At 53.6% G+C, this 18,187-nt stretch overlaps 1 protein-coding gene and 1 long non-coding RNA gene across 2 annotated transcripts in view; one reads left to right on the top strand and one right to left on the bottom strand.

The window, feature by feature from the left end:
* The window catches only part of KY (kyphoscoliosis peptidase), a 45,703-nt gene extending 34,007 nt beyond the window's left edge, over positions 1 to 11,696 (top strand). The window contains exons 9-11 of the mRNA XM_066351239.1: positions 5,698 to 5,886; positions 7,127 to 7,317; positions 10,795 to 11,696. Of these exons, the coding sequence (XP_066207336.1) occupies positions 5,698 to 5,886; positions 7,127 to 7,317; positions 10,795 to 11,690 (1,276 nt within the window). The 3' untranslated portion in view covers positions 11,691 to 11,696. The remainder of the gene's footprint in view (positions 1 to 5,697; positions 5,887 to 7,126; positions 7,318 to 10,794) is intronic.
* Positions 11,697 to 15,246: 3,550 nt separating this feature from the next.
* On the bottom strand, positions 15,247 to 17,760 carry LOC136382203 (uncharacterized). The gene is made up of 3 exons (XR_010747215.1): positions 17,638 to 17,760; positions 16,857 to 16,940; positions 15,247 to 15,309 (listed from the first exon to the last, which is right to left on the bottom strand). It is a non-coding gene; the product is annotated as an uncharacterized lncRNA (long non-coding RNA).
* Positions 17,761 to 18,187: the final 427 nt, after the last annotated feature.

The following is an 18,187-nucleotide window of genomic DNA, read 5'->3' as shown; positions in this document are numbered from 1 at the left end:
TCTGTTCTTGTCTTTCTTAAGTACTGAAGTTCTTTTGCTCTGTAGAACTTTCCAACAGACCTATATAGACTCCAAAAGACAGAAAATTGACACTGGCCTTGAGTGAAACTGTCAGCGTTTTTAGCTTAACAATAGCCATGTTCCAGCCTGAAGCTGATCATTAACACACATTCCAACATTTTACATCATTTAAAGATAGGTGCCAACCTGGCAGTTATCAAGGTGCAAGACTTCTCACATTGCTCAGGATGTTTAACAATAGCTCCCAGTTCCTTGAATTACTTGAACTTTTACTTTAAAGATCACCAACCTGGTCTATGCCTCACTCCTCTAACTCCCCTTACCTTTCAAATCACTGTTGAAGGTTTGGTAAATTCATTAGCTGATTCCTTAATAACCAGAGACATGTAACCCGCACTTGCTGATTTATCTCTTCTTAGTTGTCAGAATGTTCTCTTAGCAAGAGTTGTACCCATGCGGCCATCGTTACTGCGGCCCGTCCATTCTGCCCCTGCAATGGCCTCATTAAGTACTAATTAAATAAAGTAATTTGGTGAGGAATTCAGATTTTTTTTTCCCCAGCATCATTCATTTCCTCATCGTCTTTCCCAAATCACCGACGTGGGGTTATTTATTGATGCTATCACTTGTAACTAACCGCTGGTGTGCTTTCTTTCTGACTTTCCGTCATCCAGCACTCCTGTCTCACCCTTTGCCTCAATTATCACAGCCCTAATGAATCGCTTCATTTCCTTGCGAGGCCAAGCTTAATTCCCCAGGTTCCTGCAGTGAACCGGCCTGCAGTACACGCCCTCACCCTCTTCTCACAGCTCCAGCGCCAGCTAGCTGGCTTTCCAGACACTTTTGATAAAACCAGGAGCTTATTACTGGTTTGAGGCTTTGATGTGGAGGGGACTGGTTGTCACCAATCAGATGTCAGTCTGTTTTCCATCCATTCTTCAGCTGTCACAGAGAGTAAGCATAGTGACATGCTTCTGCCTTGCACAATGTCCCGGACGATACCAAAACATCTCTTGTTTCCAAAGGCCTCAGCACCAGGGAGTGACCTTCTCGGCTCCCTGAGAGAGGCAAATACATTGGATAACCTTATATTATCCCCAAGTCTGACCGTTCATGTAAAGCCTTCATATACGAACGATACCACTGCAGCACACTACCCTTTAATTTTGCTCTGTGTACCACCCATAAATTTCTAGATTGAAACGTATCTTGGTGTACGGAAGGGCTTGTACAAGGAAAAGCCTCTGAAACTGGGTGTTAGGACAATGGAGTGCTGCCCTGGGCACTGACTGGCTGTGTGTGTGTCCAGGCAACTCAGCCTCCTTCTCTGCACCGCTGTCTCCTCACCTGCTGGAGAGGAGGCCCCTGAGGTCACACCCCAAGAGACTCTACACAGGGCCTTCAAGAGAGAATTATTACCCTGATTATACTTCCTGACCTCAGCATAGGGTGATGTAAGAACAAGGAAAGGGAAGCAGGTAGCAGAAATGTAAAGACACTTCCAAATTTACAAGAATCAACCATGCAAATTGTGAAACATTAAATCATGGATATGCTTGTCCTGCTGCAGAATGGAAATCCCAATATCCTGTGGCCAGTTTAGAATGCATCTTTATTGCAATAATAGTAACCTTCTTGAGGACCAACATTTTGGGAACAGCAAGGCCCCAAGACTTCTAAATCACATATGCTTGCCCAGTGAAAGGGAGCCTTGAGCTTAACGTTAACAAAATCTTATTTCCTAATTTCATTATATGAAATCCCAATATTTTTCACAGATATCAAAAAATATATAAAAAAGTGGGCTTTATTGCCTCTCCTGCAACCACCACCTTTCCTTCCTTCCCGCTCCCTCCTGCATCCCTCTTCCCTGCGTGGTTCAGACATGCTGGGAGAGGGGACCAGAGCCGGGGAGTCCATGTGGGGCTGAGGCAGTATCACGCGGTTCCTACAGCGGGGCCTGGACCATCTCTGTACAAAATGACAGTCACCGTCTGGATCCTCTGCCTCCACAACTAATAGCATTGGCTTTGGGGTTTTCAAAACTGTCAAAGGTAAAAACCAGGATTGTGCAGCCCGAGGTTATGAGGTCTCCTTGGGTGCTGTTTGGGGCTCTCGGACAGCTGGCCTGAGCTCTTTAGGAGGCAGAAACGTCTCTTGTCCTCTGCCCCTGCTTCAAAGCTCTCCCAGCTCCTTCCAGCCAGTGCCTCCTCCTCTGGGGGTCCCAGGGCTTTGCTTATCACTACATTCTGGAGACGGTTCACATAGCTGCCCCCTTCCAACTCCGAGCACATCCAAAGCAGCCAGTGAGCTTTATTTTTGGAATGTTACACTTTATTATAGTATAGTATTTATTGCATAATGTGCTGTGATGTAATTCCCTGGTGCCTGGCACAGCACTCTGCTCATCATGCATGCAGCCGTGGTCTCTTGATGGCAAGAAATGGTCATAGGTCACCCTGACTAGCTACCAGCCACTGGATATTACTAGTTCCACACTTTTGCATGGGAATTATAAAATATTACACCAATGCTTTATATTACGACAGCTTTGTCCAGTTCATCCTGCACATCACTGCTTAGTAATAAAACACCCTTGTATCACAGTCAAGCATGGCATGAGCTTAGAGCCGAGTTTATTTTTTTATCTTTATTCTGCCCCCAGCATTCCCCATGGCCCTCCCACTTCCTCCTCAGATTGCCAGAGGAGAATCAACCCCCATTATTTAATGACAGCTTTTCTTTTTGCCTGGCACGGTCACCCTGGAGGTGACCATCAGAGCTGGGAGTAGAGCTAAGATCTCCTGGCTCAGCCCATGACTGCCCAACCCAGCCTGGAGCACCCCAAGATTAAGGGCTCCCCAGGCTTGGGCAGGTTCTCAAATCTGATCCACAGGAGGGTATCCCGGCACACAGTCCAGGGACACGACTTCACCTAGGAGGACACTCAGGCCGGTTTGAGCTGGCCATGCAGTCCGCCATCAGCGCCAGCCCCGTCTCGCTGTAGAGCGCCTCCTTCCTGCCCTGGCTCCAGGTGGCTGTGAGCAGAGGACGGGCACCAGGGGGCGGCAGGTCCAGCGGGCACGGCTCCACTCAGTGCACCAGACCGCAAAGCAGGCGGGCTCCCCTCCTCCCTCCACACTGTACTAGAGGTCGACACGCACAGACGTTCTGGGCAAGACAGGAAAATACCTCACTGAAAAAAGTAACTTCAAGTAGTATGTATGAATTATTTTCCAATTCTAAAAGTAACACATCATTACTGAAATTTTAGAAAATATAGAGAAGTTCAAAGAAGAAAAGTTAAATCACCCATAATCCCATTCCCAAGAGACCAGGTGACTTTTGCACTGTCGCTCTCTCTGCTCTCTCTCTCTCTCTCTCTCTCTCTCTCTCTCTCTCTCGTCCTCCATGTATGTCATGCGCGCACACACACACACAGAGTGTACTGATGACAGAGTGGTATCGGCTCTTGTCAATCAGCACTGCTTCAGGAGCATTTCTTACCTCACTAAATATTTTTCACCATATTTCTTCTCCTCACCCACTCTGAGTAAATGGCACCCTCCTGTTGCAGCCCAACCTCACCCATACCTCCCTCCCACCCTTCTGGCCTTGCTTTTGACCCTCCATCCTCGCTGGCCAGCTCCTCTAAGACGATGAACACGTCCGATCTCCTCATTCTGAGAACAGGCCCCGGGCCCTGCACCCACTTAGCGCCCCCCCTGAGTGCAGGGACACGAGGCAGGGGCCCCCCAGGCGTGCCTGCCTTCCATCTTCCCGGCCCTGCCTCCCGGGCCGCCCAACATCTGAGCCACCCCTCCTGCTCTGAGTCAGGGTTTTTTCATTGAATTTACAGGGTGACACTGGTTAACACAATTATACAGGTTTCAGGTGCCCAGTTTTACAAGAGCAGCTGAAAATCTAGATATCAGGATCCAGTCCCTCTTGCTTTCTGCCCCCAGCCCCCACGTGCTCCGGAAATCCTTCCCACACGGCCCAGCTGGTCTTCTCCCTCAGCCCACTTGCGAGGCCTTGACCTCCCTACGTGGAGCTGCAGGCAGAAGCACGGGGCCACGGAACAGCCAAGCCCACCGGGAACCCCACCGAGCGGCCTGCTCCCTGCGGGGGGGGGGGGGGGGGAGTCCAAGCGGACGTGGGAACAGGGTCGTCCCCCGCAGGTGAAGCAGCAGCCAGGCAGGGTGGAGTATGGTAGCCTGCAGCCTCCACTTCTCACCTCGTTGACTCTCTCAACAAATGATATGTAGCCACAGAGAAGTAATACTTAATCCAATATTCTGCAAATTGTTAATTCAACATCCATTTTTATAGGGGAATTTTCCATCCCCATAGTGAATGTGTGGCCATTTCATCCCAGTGCCTGCGAGGCTCCACGGTGCTCTTGCTCAGAGCAACTGAGGCTGCAGACCTGGTTCGAGGATGGACCCCGGCCACCAGAGGCCTTGCCCCTGAACCAGCTCATCTGAGCAGAGCGCAGGGTCAGCACTGCTGCGGAGGGTGGCTAGGCAGGCTGTCTTGTGCTCCAAAAAGCCCCATCTAGCCTGACTGGTGGTGGCACAGTGGCTAGAGCATCGACTTGGGACGCTGAGGACCCAGGTTCGAAACCCTGAGGTCACTGTCTTGAGTGTGGGATCAATAACATGATCCCAAAAGTCGCTGACTTCAGGCCAAGGCTGCTGGCTTGAGCAAGAGGTCACTGGCTCAGCTTGGGCCTCACCCCTCTCCATCAAGGCACATATGAGAAGCAATCAATGAACAACTAAAGTGACACAACTACAACTTAATGCTTCTCATCTCCCCCCCACACACACGCTCTCTCTCAAAATAAAAAAAGGAGCCTCAGGATCTCAGCTACAGACACACAGATTGTGGCTTGCCAGTGATTTCTGTGGTTCCCAGATGTGGTCAGCACCCACCCCCTGCTGTCCAGGCCCCAGAAAGCGTCACCAGCTTGCTGTGAGCACTGGGGCAGTGCACTGTCAAAGAGGCCCAGGAACTCATAAAGACTGATCAGTATTCCACGTCCCGAAGGACAACCATGGGGACTCCAAAGCCACTGCCAGAGCAATCATCAGCAAACGACCTTAATGCGCCATTGCGGCCCTGGTGGTCCGACCACAACGACCCTGGCAGCGAGTTTTTCCTCCTGAGCCAGGGCTGGAGACACAGGCTGGCCTGCCTCGGGTGTCCCCACACAGAGGTCCGTGGGCAGGATGGAGCAGGGGGAGTCGAGCTCAGCTTTCTTTCCAGCACACCTCCCTGACACCCCACCTGTGTCACCTCAACCCATGGTGAGAACTGCTCTAGTTCTTCCAGAACGTCACCATGTCCCTTGTCCCTGTGTCTTGAGGTTGCCCTCGCTGTGGCCCTCACTGTCGGGGAGAGCTGCAGGCGAGCACCCAGGCAGGCTCAGGGGAGAGACGTGTTGTCTCGGGAGGAGCAGGCTGCAGGACAGCCAGCCTTCACCAGCGGGCCAGGCCAGCCCTGGAGATTAAAGCCCTTAGACCGTCTATATGTGGCTCTGGGAGAGTCAAGGAAAGGGACACAGAGGGACTCGCGGCCAACAGGCGTGCCTGGGGCCTGGGCCATGGACAGGCAGACTTGGGGGGAGCAGCTCAGCAGAAGCCGCCTCTCAGAGCCCTGCCCCACCCCCAGAATCGCTGGAGTGCAGTGCATGACCGTGCCGGGCTACTCCAAGGGCTTCGGCTACCAGACGGGGCAGAGCTTCTCTGGGGAGTTTGACCACGCCTGGAACGCCGTGTACTTGGAGGGGAGGTGGCACCTGGTGGACAGCACCTGGGGCAGCGGCCTGGTGGACACCACCACCTCTAAATTCACCTTCCTGTAAGTACAAGCCTCAGTTCTGCTGGGTGTCCGGTCAGTGGAAATGGGGGCGATCCAAGGTTAAAAGAGGGGGTGGGTGGGGGAGGAGAACTGGGGTGGCCACCCCCACCCTTCCTCAGCTCCAGGTCAGTTATCAAGGCCCAGAATTTTTTGTCACCTCATCCTCCATTAAGTCCCTCCTTGGCTAACTTCTGCTCTCTACACCCAAGCTCCGAAAGCCTCCAGCACTTGCTGCGGGCCATGTGTGAGCAAAGGCAGGGCTGAGAACCTTCTCTAACGCCCTGCGGTTCTCTGCAGACTTTGGCCCATTGACTATCCTGATGCAGACACCAGGGTCTCTCCTGCTGCTCCCGCTGACACCCGGGCTCCTCTCCTCCTCTCTGGGCTGAACGCAGCTGTATCACATCTTGAAGGAAGGGGTGCTGTTGGTGTGCAGAGTCACTGAGCCAAACTGGGGTGCAGGGGGCTGGAACATGACTGTCCTCCAAGGCTCTGGCTGACCCTGGCCTTAAGTGAAGGTCCTGGCGTTCATTATGGATTATGATGCCCATCGGCAGCTCAAATCCAATGGAAAAATGAGCGTTATCTTTGACCTTTTCAGTTTAAATCTTGACCACCCTGCACACAGGACAAATACACACACGCACGCACGCACGCGCACACACACACACACACTCTGTGCACTCACATGCCTCCTTACCTCTGTCCACTCCCAGGACTGCTCACTCATCTCCATCTCAGATGAGTCTGTCCATTCTCTTCTTGTCCCCATTGCTGACCCCCAGAGAACCCCGCCTGGTGGACCCTAGAACCTAGAGAAGGGCCTCCACCCACACAGCTGCTCAGGCTCAGGCAGGGAGACTAGCAGGGGCGATAGAGCAGGCCCACCGAGCGTTTTTCTCCCTGCCCTCCACTCCACTGCCCGGCACGTGGCCCCCGGGTCACACCTTCTCCTCCCTTCCAGTCTCTGGCTTTTCAAGCAGGAGAGCCCGTTCCCCCCGGACACAGCTGTGGGTTGTGGCCTTCTCCGACGGGGCCTCAGATCCTGCCGTGGCTCCGGTTCCTGGAAGCAGATGCAGAGAGGGAGTCTCCAGTGCCCGTGTCAGGGTGGAGATGGTGCCTCTTCCCATGCGGGGCATTGGCAGGACCCCCCTGTGGGCGTGAGGTCCCCCTCGGAGGCCCCTCCCTTTCCGCAGAGCTGGCCCTGCCAGCCCGCTGACCACCTTTTCCTCTGCTCCAGCTACAATGAATTCTACTTCCTGACGCATCCCGCGCTGTTCATCGAGGACCACTTCCCAGACAACAAGAACTGGCAACTGCTTAAACCTCCTCAATCACTGAGGCAGTTTGAGAACAACATGTATCACAAGAGTGAATTCTACAACAAGGGGATGCTGAGCGCCCACCCGGCGACCCCCGTGATCAGAACAGGTAACCCCGGAGCGAGCAGCCGTGCACCAGCAGCAGGGAGGGCAGCCTGCTCAGTGCCTCTGGGCATGCGGGCCCCCTGGGACTGTCCTTCAGGGCCCATGAGCTCGGTGTGAGCTTTCTGTGGGGGCCTGCGGGGAGCTACAGAGGCAGGCAAAGCTGTCAAGCCGTCAGGGCAGGATGCAGCCATCCGTCACACTTGCAGGGACAGAAGCCCCTTCAAACCAGCACAAACCAAGAAGGGGGTGCGAAGGAAGTCTGTGGGTTTTCCTCCGCCCAGCCTGTCAGGGAGGCAGAGTGAACCCCCCAGGTGGCTGAGCCTCCCCAGGATCACACAGCAGGCCAGGACAGCTCGCCGTGGCCACACCCCTCCCAACTCAGGTGCCAACAGCAGCTGTCTACTCTGCCATTCTCTTCCCCAACTCCTGGCAGAGAGCACGTGTCGGCCCAGCTGAATCAGTATCCGTGTGTCAGTGGTCTAACCAGATAGCCCGGGAGTGACAGGGGTTTCCCGGGACAGAGAGTCGGGGGAGGCTCTCTGAGGAATATGGCTGCTGAACTGGGTCTTGGGAGCTGGAGTAGAGCAGGCATCGTGCTACAGGGGAAGGTCTGAGCTCGCATGAGCCGTAGCACAGCCTGTGGGTGGGCCCAGAGCCCATGGGAGCCCCACGGACACAGCAGGGGTGACGAGAGCACCTGGGAACACAGGTGTCCCCACGTCAGTTCCAGCTGCCTGCTCCTTCTGCCTCACAATGTTTTCCTTAACACGGCTGAATTCTGGCATACTTTATAAAACTACAAATACCCGGTGGCTCCTGCTGCTAAAATAATAGCGTGAGACCACTCTTGTGGAGAATGCCTTTCTTGAGCTTGAAGCAGGAAGGCCTTGACCGTCTCAGGTCTTATCAGATGGGGAACCTGGTGTCTGTGGTGGGTGGGCCTGGGAGCCGCAGGGAAGAGTGTACCAGGCCACGCCAACATCCAGCTAATGCCACGGAGATGAATTTGCCTTTTCCCGTGATGGAGAAATGTAAACAAACACTGGGTGCTTTAATGGAGAGTAATCTGAAGTTTGATTCAGTATTCATGACACATATTGAAGGAAGATCTCTTGGCTGGAGTTAGCTGTGATAAGAGTGGGGATGGGAAGGAAGCACAAGGATGCTGAGGTGCACAAAGGTAGGACAGGACGAGGACAAGGACAGTGGGTGGAAAGCCACCGAGAGCAGAGAGCTAAGGAGGGGTGAGGAAGGAGGAGGAGAACGGGTGCAAAGGAGGTAACAGGCTTCTACAGTCCTGAGGGGTCCCCAGCCCTCCAGCTGAAGTCTTCCCAGCCGTGCCCCTCGCCTTTGCCAAGAACCCTCCGGGCGGGGCGCTGGAACAAGGCAGGGAAGGTGACAGCGGGCCACTGCACCACAGCGCCCACGGCCAGCAGGGAGGACAGACGTTACACAAAATTAATGGATGACAGCCGTGCTAAGTTCCCTGAAAGGGACAGAGGACAGGAGAGAGGCCTCCAGGACACACAGCCTCGCCTGAGGAATCTGGAAAGGCTTCCTTGCAGTCAGGTCATATCCAGGTTTGGGGAATCAATGGAGGGGACGAACAGGGGAGAGGTTCTGGGGTGCAAAGGGGACTACCCCTGGAGGGTACGAGAGAATGCCCTGTGGCCCCGAGAAGGAGGCCCCTGAGGGAACAGGCCTCTCCAATGGTCTCCGGTTAGATGGTGGCCGCAGCAGTGAGCCCAGGAGTGGCAGGGAGGACGTTTTCACAGGAGCCCTCAGGCGGCCTCGTGCGGGCGCTGCACGGTGTCCACACCACAAACATGGTCTGCACGGGCACCTCACAGCCAGCTCGGATGCCAGGTGGAGCAGGACAGGGGCCCCGAGCAGTTGAGGGCTGAGAATACCTCTGCCCACTGAGCGGGTTTAGACGAGGATGTGAGAGGAGAGGCTTTCAACCAAAGTAGAGGAACAAGTTCATTATTCTTGGTCACTTTCTTTGGAGGTCACCTTGGGATAGATGTCCCACAGGTGCTGAAGGCCATGGACAAAGCATGTAGACAAAGAAAATAGCACGAAAAGCACAAAGCACCCCATAGTGAGTGTAACAGAAAGGCAAGGGGTGACCGCAGCAATGTGGTAGCAGTCAGAGGGGTGGGAAGAGGGCCAGGCTGGAGAGGGGGCGGTACGGGGGGAAGAGAGGGCTTCCAGAGGGCGTGGCCAGTAGCCTAGGTTCTCCAAGAAAGTCTCTGAAGACTTGGAGAGTGCAGAGAGAGGCCAGATTGCAGAGCAAATGGGTAGAGGGGACGTGCAGTGGGGAGTGCTGGGAGTGTGAGGTAGGTGAGGAGTTGGCAGTGCCCGAGAGGCCGGGGAAGTTCTCCAGGCACCGGAGTCCGGGAGGAAGGTGAGAGGCAGGGCCATTGAGCGCCCATCCTGTCCTGCTGCCCGTGTGGGGATTGTCATTCCCAAACTGGAGTTGGCCCTGCGTGCAGTAGCTGAGCAGCCTGGAATCAGGGTACTCACGGCAGATCAGATAGGAAGTCTCGGGGGCCACTTGCCTAGAGCCTGGCATGGCTTTCTGTCTCCCCAGCGAGAGCACTGCACCCCCATCTTGGGTAAAGTCACAGTGATCACAGATCACACGGCCTGATTCCCTCCAGTGTGCTAAGAACAGGGCTGGGGAGGTTACTGGGACAAGGGCCAGGTCGGGTAGTGCTTATGGGCTGCAAAGACCAGAGAACTGACCACCTGTGCCCCCCAAAAATCACCAGGAAAGAGGAAGACAAAACTGCAGGGAAAGGGGAAAGGCAGAGTGGATGCCAAAGACCCTCCGTGCACCCACTGACTCTTCACAAACATGGCTAAGACATGCCCGTGAGAGAAGCACGGGGTGGGGTGGGGGGTGCAGCAAGAAAGCAGTGCCATGCTGTGAGCACAGTCCCCAGGAGAGAAGCTATTCCAAACAGTTTGTAGGCGATGTGTAGACATGACAGCTGTTGACACCGTAATGAACAGATGTTGGAGGGAGCAGTGTGAGAGCAAGGCTCGAGGCTGGGAGGAGATGGTCAGTGGCTCTCCAGCCGGGGCCCCGCCCGGGCTCTGGAATCAGCCTGGGCCTCTGCACAGCCTTCCTCTAATCATTAGAGTCTAATGTGGAACAAATGGGTGAGGTGAGCACATACAGCTGGGGGCAGATATTTTTTTTTCTTGAGATCCTAGCTTTCAACTCCTTCAAAGAGAACCACCTAAAAGGGGGAAGGGGCCCCTTCCAAGGGTGTGCTGCAGCTGTCTTATGTCCTGTTCAGTGATGTCACACCGGCTATTTAACATCAATCGTGGGAAGAATTAGTTACACCATGGAAATAAGCAAACGCTACAAGTCAGGGCTTTTTCATCCAGAGAGCCGGTCGTTAAACATTTACCAGCACATCATCACAGGCTGGCCCCGTCTCACCTGACCTTGGCTTCCTCTCCACAGTGAACGGCAAGGCCACAATCACCGTGGAGAGCTGCGCCCCGACGCTGTTCATGTTCATGCTCGACGGCAAGCAGGAGCACGGGCTGCTGAGCCTCCAGAAGAACGGCATGAAGCTGGATGTCTACCCTCCGGCCATGGGCACCCACAAGCTGCAGATCTTCGCCAAAGGCAGCTCGGACATCTACAGCTCGGTGCTGGAGTACACGATCAAGTGTAACTACGTGGACGTGGGCGTCCGGCTGCCCGCCGAGCTGCTCCAGCCCGTGGGCCCCAGCTGGTTCTCCGAGCAGATGGGCATTCTGAAGCCCTCCCACCCCGACCCCATCATCCACACCACGGATGGGCGCTTCTCCGTCAGCTTCGGCGTGGAGGAGGGCATCAGTGTCCTGGCGTCCCTGCACGGGGACGATGGCCTCATCACCGAGGAGACCCAGCGCCGCTACATCTTCCAGCTGCACCGGGAGAAGCAGACAGAGCTGAAAGTCCAGCTGCCCCGGGCCGGCAAGTTCGCCCTCAAGATCTTCGTCAAGAAGAGGCAGGAAGCGGGCAACTACGTCTTTGTCTTCAATTATCTCCTGTGCTGCAGCAACACCAAGGTGAACTGGCCGATGTTCCCCGAGAGCTTCGGCAACTGGGGGCAGGACAATGAGCTGCTGGAGCCTCTGTCGGGCGTGCTTCCTGCCAACCGGAACGTCCCGTTCAAGTTGAAGCTGCACGGTGTCGCCAAAGCCCTGGTGAAGGGGCAGGACACGTGGCCCCTGACCCTGAACGGTGAGGGCTACTGGGAGGGCAGCTGTAGCACGGCTGGCTGCCAAGAAGTCTATGTCATGGTGCTGGAGAATGCCAACCACAACTTCTATTCCTACATCCTGAAATATAAAGTGAATGACCAGTGAGGGCCTGCGCCCCGGTCACCCATCCAGGGAGCGCCCGAGGGAAGTGCAGAGAGCCCTGGACACCACTGAGTCTGCATGAAATCACTTCTAGGCCCCTGCCTCCGTCTCCCTGCTCTGCCGCAGGAGCGGTGACGTTTGTGTTCTGATGCCTTCACTCAGTTGTGGCGAGGGCCGAGGGGACAGAGGCAAAGGCCCTTTGGAAGAAAAAGGTGCTATGTATATCCAAGGTATTGTAAACTGTACACCACTGCCCAGATGCCCCCTTCTCGTATTAATGCTGTTGTTGTTGTTATAGGGTTGATGAGAGCGCAGTCACGTGATGGTGAGAGAATTAATTCTACTTCAGGCCCCAGAGGGACATGATTTGCAAGGCTGAGTCATCTGGAACGGTAGAGCCCCCTCCCACAAGCAGCACACAGTGTTTCTCACCCACTCCTGGACCCCTGGGAAGGTTGGGCTATCATTTTTTCCCAGACCTGACTGTCTTCTGCATTCTTGCTCTGCCTCTGCATTAGATGTTTCTTGCTCTTCAAGAGCCCTGGGGGAAAGGAAGGAGTGGAGTGGAGAGGAAGGTAGCGCCCCCAACAGGCTGGAGGCTGGTGGTCCCCACAATCCCTGTGTATACTGGGAATGTGGCAACAGAGAAGGAGGAGGAGACTGCACAGCAGAGAGAAGCCAGTGCCCCCTCCTGGGTGACCTGGGTGGGGCGCCATGGCAGTCCCACTGCCTGAGTCCCAGGGACAAGCCCCCTGACTGTGCTGTCATGGAAGACTGCCAGACAGTTGGTTTAGTTGGGGGTGACCTTCCAGGCTCGCCCAGAGCCTGCCCCCTGCACAGAGAGCCTCGAGAGGCCTGTCAGCTCCGGGGAGCCTGTGGAGAACCCTAAGTGCAGACCTGAGCAGAGAGGACAGGTGAGGGAGCAACGGTACGCTGCAATGACAGGGAGACTCCCACATACTAGGGCTCTGCCGGCCCCCAGGAGTCCCAGCCAGCAAAGCCACAGCTAGGGGACCTCAACCTGCCCCTGGAGCGGTTTTTGTGTTTGTCCCTATTCCCTCTCCCTTCCAGCCTTTCGCTGACAAGAGAGACCCTCAGGACCCCACCTTCTGTGAGGACAGTTCAGCGCCCCTTGCTTGCTCAGGTCTGAGGAGCCTCGACTGCCTAGCTGGCCCTCAGCAGCACCTCTGACAGACGTTGCCATGGCAACTGTGGAAAGGCTGGCTCCAGCGAGGGCAGTGGAGAGGGAAGGCTGGAGAATGCAGCACCATCCTGGCACATGGAGACACTCGGGGTGGTCCCTGCTGACCTCCTGGCTTCTCCAGCTCTATGGCCCCTGCCTATCTCAGCGTCCCCACCCCTGCAGGCAGCGCTGCCCAGCACTCTCCCCCTACTGCTGCTCCAACGGCCCCCAGGCTCAGCCACAGCCAGGGCCAGCCAAGGAGGGGTTCTCACAGCCTCCTCTGCCTTCATTCGCATAGTTGTGTATTCAGCCAATGTTTGTGGGCACTTAATAAGCACCAAGTAATGTGCTACATGCTAGAGCTACAGGGGGAACAAAGAGGGCTCTGCCCCTGCCATCCCAGAGCGCAGGGTGGGTGGCAGCAGACTCCTCGTCGAGGCCTGTCTGAAGTTGCATGCTCCCAACACTTCCATCTATCATCCCCCGAGGCTCCCTCCCCAACGGTCCCCACTGCCACCCAGCATGGTCCTGGCCCAGAGCATCGGCGCAGCATGCCCATCCTCCACCAGGCTGGAGGCCCTGGGACAGAGGGGAGTACCCCCGTGGGGGCCGAGCTGCCCTGGCTGGTGTCCAGTGCCTTCTGGCAGACTCTGCCACCCAGGCATTCAGCACCATGTCACTCGCTAGAAAACGCACAAAGGCTCCAGAGAATTAGCTGCTGTGCACCGCGACCGGGAAACAAGGGGGGTGTTTACACCCTGAAAACGGCCTTTTCTCACACCTTTGATTTAATGGGCTGAAAGAAATGTGCTGTTTCATCAAAATAATAAGTGCCTTCAATGACTCGTGTCATTCACTAGACTCAGAGCTGGCTGCCTCCTGCTGAGAAGGACATGCATCTTTTTTTAAAACAATATATTCTGGAGCATGCAGAGGATGCCACCCAGCAAAATAGGAGCTGTCCGGAGACCAGAGACGGAGGCCCAGCCTCTCCAAGTGCCTGCGGAGCATCCGCGTGCCCCTCCCTCATCATTTAATCGGGCCTCCTCTTTGTAGAGACAGCTGTAGACACGGTCAGAAAATCACCTGCATTTCTTTCCATGGAAGTAAAAATACATGAAATGAAATCCCATATTCATGAATTTTTACACGCATGCTGCTCAGGGAAGAATTTGGGGTTGCATTTTGAAGTCTTTTATTCAAATCCCCATCTTTGTTTCCCAGTCCACGAATCCCAGCGGCCGGTGGAAATGCACGGGCGCCCCCTGGTGCCCAATGTGCGGAGCTGCCGTTGCTGCACTCCGCGAGGAGGAACCGATCACAAGGGTTTTTCCGCAGAATTTGAAAAATGCTGCTGAGATGTTTATGTTAAATTCACTTGGTGCTCTCACGTGGCTTCTCAATGCTTCCTTCGAGCACCATTTTGCCGCGGACAAGCTGTGAAGCGAGCCTGGGGGACTGTCTGGCGAGAAGACACAGAATATAATAGGATTGGGGCGTGCTTGGCCCGGAAATCCGTCTTGAAGCAGAAACACCGGACACAGGACTGCATGGGACAGCTTTGACCTCACTCATTACTATGCCAATGAAGGACTGAAGCTGATGAAACTCAGAGAGGTTTGGGGGGCAGGTCCCAGGATGGCCAGTCCTCAGGCCACAGGTGGGAGGGTTCAGAAAGGAGGGAAAGTGCAGGGGCAAAGGGGCTACCACCACAAGGGCAATTATCTTCTTTTCAGCTTGTTTCCCAAGCGGCACCAGCACAGCTGGACTCCGTTTTCAGTCTGATTATAATCATTGTGAGTTCCCCATATGTTACATTGTCCCACCAGGACACACTCCGCACACAGCGCCTGCCGAGATGAAAGGGAAATAAATAGATTAACTGAAGCATGAAGGATTTAGGCTAGACATAAGGAACTGTTTCCTGTTGTGGAGTAGGAGGGACAAAAGAAATCCTCTTCTCAAAGGACTTGGAAAGTGGAAAGGTTTTCCCAGTGGTCTGAGGATTTGGAAGCCACGCAAACTGCAAGGGCTGGGTTCCCTCCCAACCAGCGAGTCTTGAAACACACTTGATCGCCCACAGCAAACACAGGGCGAATGGTATGGCGGCGTCCTTTGCCGCTGGCAGAGCGTTCAAAGGCGGTGCGCCTTTGTGTCCCACATCCATGTACCTGAGGTCTGGCATTTCTTTTCCTTTGGAACAAGTAGTTGGACATCTTAAGAGGTGATTACTTTTCATGACGCGTGCATTGAGTTGTGTGGGCCGGTGGCTGTTGAGTATGCTTTTCCCACATTGTTGCTGGTGTTGTTTTTCAATAAAATTTATATTCATTTTTATCCGACAATGTAATTATCGATCCGTTCTTATCACTGTTCTCACAAGAGGGGAAGAAAAACACACACACACAGGAGGAAACACTTTCATGTTCAAAGGAAGCCCTAGGGGAAGAAAAGAAAATCAATGTCCCAGCCATTTGAATGTGATGGTGAGATGCAAATAGAATGTCAGGCAAATAGCTATTTCACATTAAAGAAAACATAATTAGGTTAGCTCCAGCCCCTCTCCGGCTCACACGCCTTTGAAGAACATGAAGGCAGTCTTTCTTTCATTGAATCTTGTTTAACCTGAAAATTTTAAAGTCAATCCTAATTTCTGTTTGTAAGTGGGTGGGGGAAAAACATCTACCCAAAATGCCTATCACCATACTTTTTATTGTTGTTTTGAATAGATATAAATTTCTTGATATTCATGTACATGCAGAAACTTTCCAGCAATCTTCCTAAACAGATTGTTCATAAATTAGACATTTAGGGAAATATAGAAAATGAAAATCTAGACACCTCTAGGAAGCTGCTGTAACCATGGAGACCATTTCTCCTAGCTGTGGTGCAAAGAACGAGAAGAGCTTGTGTTCCCAACTGCGGCCCCATCCACGACCACAAGTCCCAGCACAAGTTCTCTTTAGGAAGGAGGCCCACGGGTAGACCATATCTTTAACAGCATGTTAAGAGAAATCAGAAGAAACAAGTCTTTCTCATAAAAGAAGGAGGAACTCTTGAATTATCAAAACAGTCTGAAAATGCCAATCCCAAGGCTGGAATGGGTGACCTCTATAATGTCCCTTGCAGTCCGAAGAGTCTGTGATGCTGTGTCTCCAAGAACAGATGCTGGCAGGCGGTAGACCTGGGATTGTCACTTACAGAACATCTGAAGGGCCCCACTGTGTTAAAAGCCTGCCCTGCAGCCCCCAGCAGACTGTGCTACTGGCTTCTCTCTTGCCTGAGGTCGAGGGGCTGGGGAGAACCCAGCTGAGGGACCAAAGGTGGAAGCAACAGCCCCTGATAGCACGTTGCTTCGCTCTGATTTTGCAAGCAGAACTAAAGAAAACTGAAAGGCAGGAACCACGATGTCATATCTTGGATGTCCCATAGGCTCCCGGAGTCAAAAGATACTGAACCAAAGTCATTTATCTCCCCCTCGATTACTGCCAACTCCTCCTGGGCCTCCAAAGCAGTAGCTACGTCCCCACACCTCCAGGTACCGAAGACAAACTCGTGGTGGCCACTAGGGCCTCCTTCATCCCCCTGAGTGGTGAGATCTGGTCAGTGTTGTCTGTGCCTCATGTCTGACCTGCTACTCCTGCAACTCCATGTCTGCTCCATTGCACAGCCTTTGCCATAATCCCAGCCATCGTCATCGCTAGGTCACACTGCTGTGAATCCTTGCTGTGACGGCGTGAACCCTCCCCTGCCCCATGACCCTCCATGTTTCCTCTTATATGAACACCAGGACTGTGTGAAGACAAGGTTTCCACGAAAGCCTTCCAGAAAGCCTTCCAGAAGAAGTTGACCACCAATGGAGAAGGCATAATCTGTGGCAGGCACTAGTGGAAAATCTCGATCTTCAAACAGAAACTAGTTTTAACCGGGAGGTAGGAACAATCCCAGAACTCTCTCTCTTTTTTTTTTTTCTTTTTTTTTTTTACCTTAAGAGGCAAGATGCTGCAGCCTTCACTCCTCAGCGATCATGCCTGGGATGGCTCTTAGCAGCAGCACAGCCGGAGGGAGACCTGAGACAGGATGCAATGGTGCAGGCCTGAAGGTGAGCAGGCTGCTCCTTGTAAGTCAGACTGTCCGCAGGAGAACGGCCACCAGAGCAGAATGGCCACCCTGCTGGTGACAGTGGGTGGCAGAGGATGGTCAGGGACTCTTTGGGGCCATGAATAGTTTTATGGAATTTCCTTTTCTCAACCTAATTATGAGTTCTGCCCAGATTTCCCCCCACCCGAACCCTGTTTAAAGGAGATCCTGTAAGCTAAGCTTGGTGCTTCTGTTGAAAAGCACACAGAGCTGAAGGCATTTGCTGGTCCCACCCCCACCCACCCCCACAGAGCCCAACACACAAGCCTTTCTGCAGAGAAGCTCTGAATCCCCAGGAGAGCGTGTTATCTTAGGAAAGAGCTGTGGAATGGCAACTCTTTGGTTATTTATGGCCAAAAGGCATAAACATTTTCTACCATATGTGGGACTATCTTTAGGAGAGTTGCTATTTTAGAAAACAATGTTCAAGTGAACACGCAAGGCTTGGGGTTCTGTGAGCGAGGTTTCCTCAAGGCTGGGGGCCTCTGTAGGGGAGCACCTGCAGAACAAGGTGTCAGAGACACAGCCTTGAGGTTCTCGGTGAATCCGGTGGCAGAGCTGAGTCATGAGGGTTTGGGAATGAGAAGGAAACCGGCCAGGGTTCTGCAGAGAGGTTTCATGCCTTACCTTAAACCAGCGCTCCGGATGTCTGGCCGTTGCCTGGAGCACAGGGTTAAGAAGGATTCTGAGATTACAACAAGCTCTGCGGGAAAGAGTGTTGTGAGTAGCTAGTTGTCCACAGACACTTGATTGAAGGAGGAGGTGTGCCAGGCATTTGCCAATCCTGACTCACAGGCAGCCACATCAGGCTAAGAGTAAAAGGCGATTATTCAGATCAGCGGGTGAGCACTGGCTTCCCAGCAACCTAGCCCAGTGACTGACAGCCAGTCAGCTACCAAACCGTGGGTCCAAGGATGCGCGGGTGGCCTCCTGACCACCTCTGGGCTCCAGGAGGACGCCGCTCAGCATACCCACCTGGAGCCCACAAATGCTCAGACATACCTCTCCATCAGGAAGGGGCCCAGACCAACCTTGTTTACTACTTCATCTCCACGATCACACAATACCTTGCATTTAGAATAAGTGATCAGTGCATTTTTGAAGTGACATCAATTTGTCGTTTCAAAAATGAATACATCACTGGATTTATTTATGTGACTGTTGACCATAAAGACTA

Source organism: Saccopteryx leptura, chromosome 10 (genome assembly GCF_036850995.1).
Source record: "Saccopteryx leptura isolate mSacLep1 chromosome 10, mSacLep1_pri_phased_curated, whole genome shotgun sequence".
NCBI classification, from domain to species: domain Eukaryota; kingdom Metazoa; phylum Chordata; class Mammalia; order Chiroptera; family Emballonuridae; genus Saccopteryx; species Saccopteryx leptura.
Note: the sequence above shows the minus strand (reverse complement) of the source record. Positions and strands in the feature narration are given on the sequence as shown.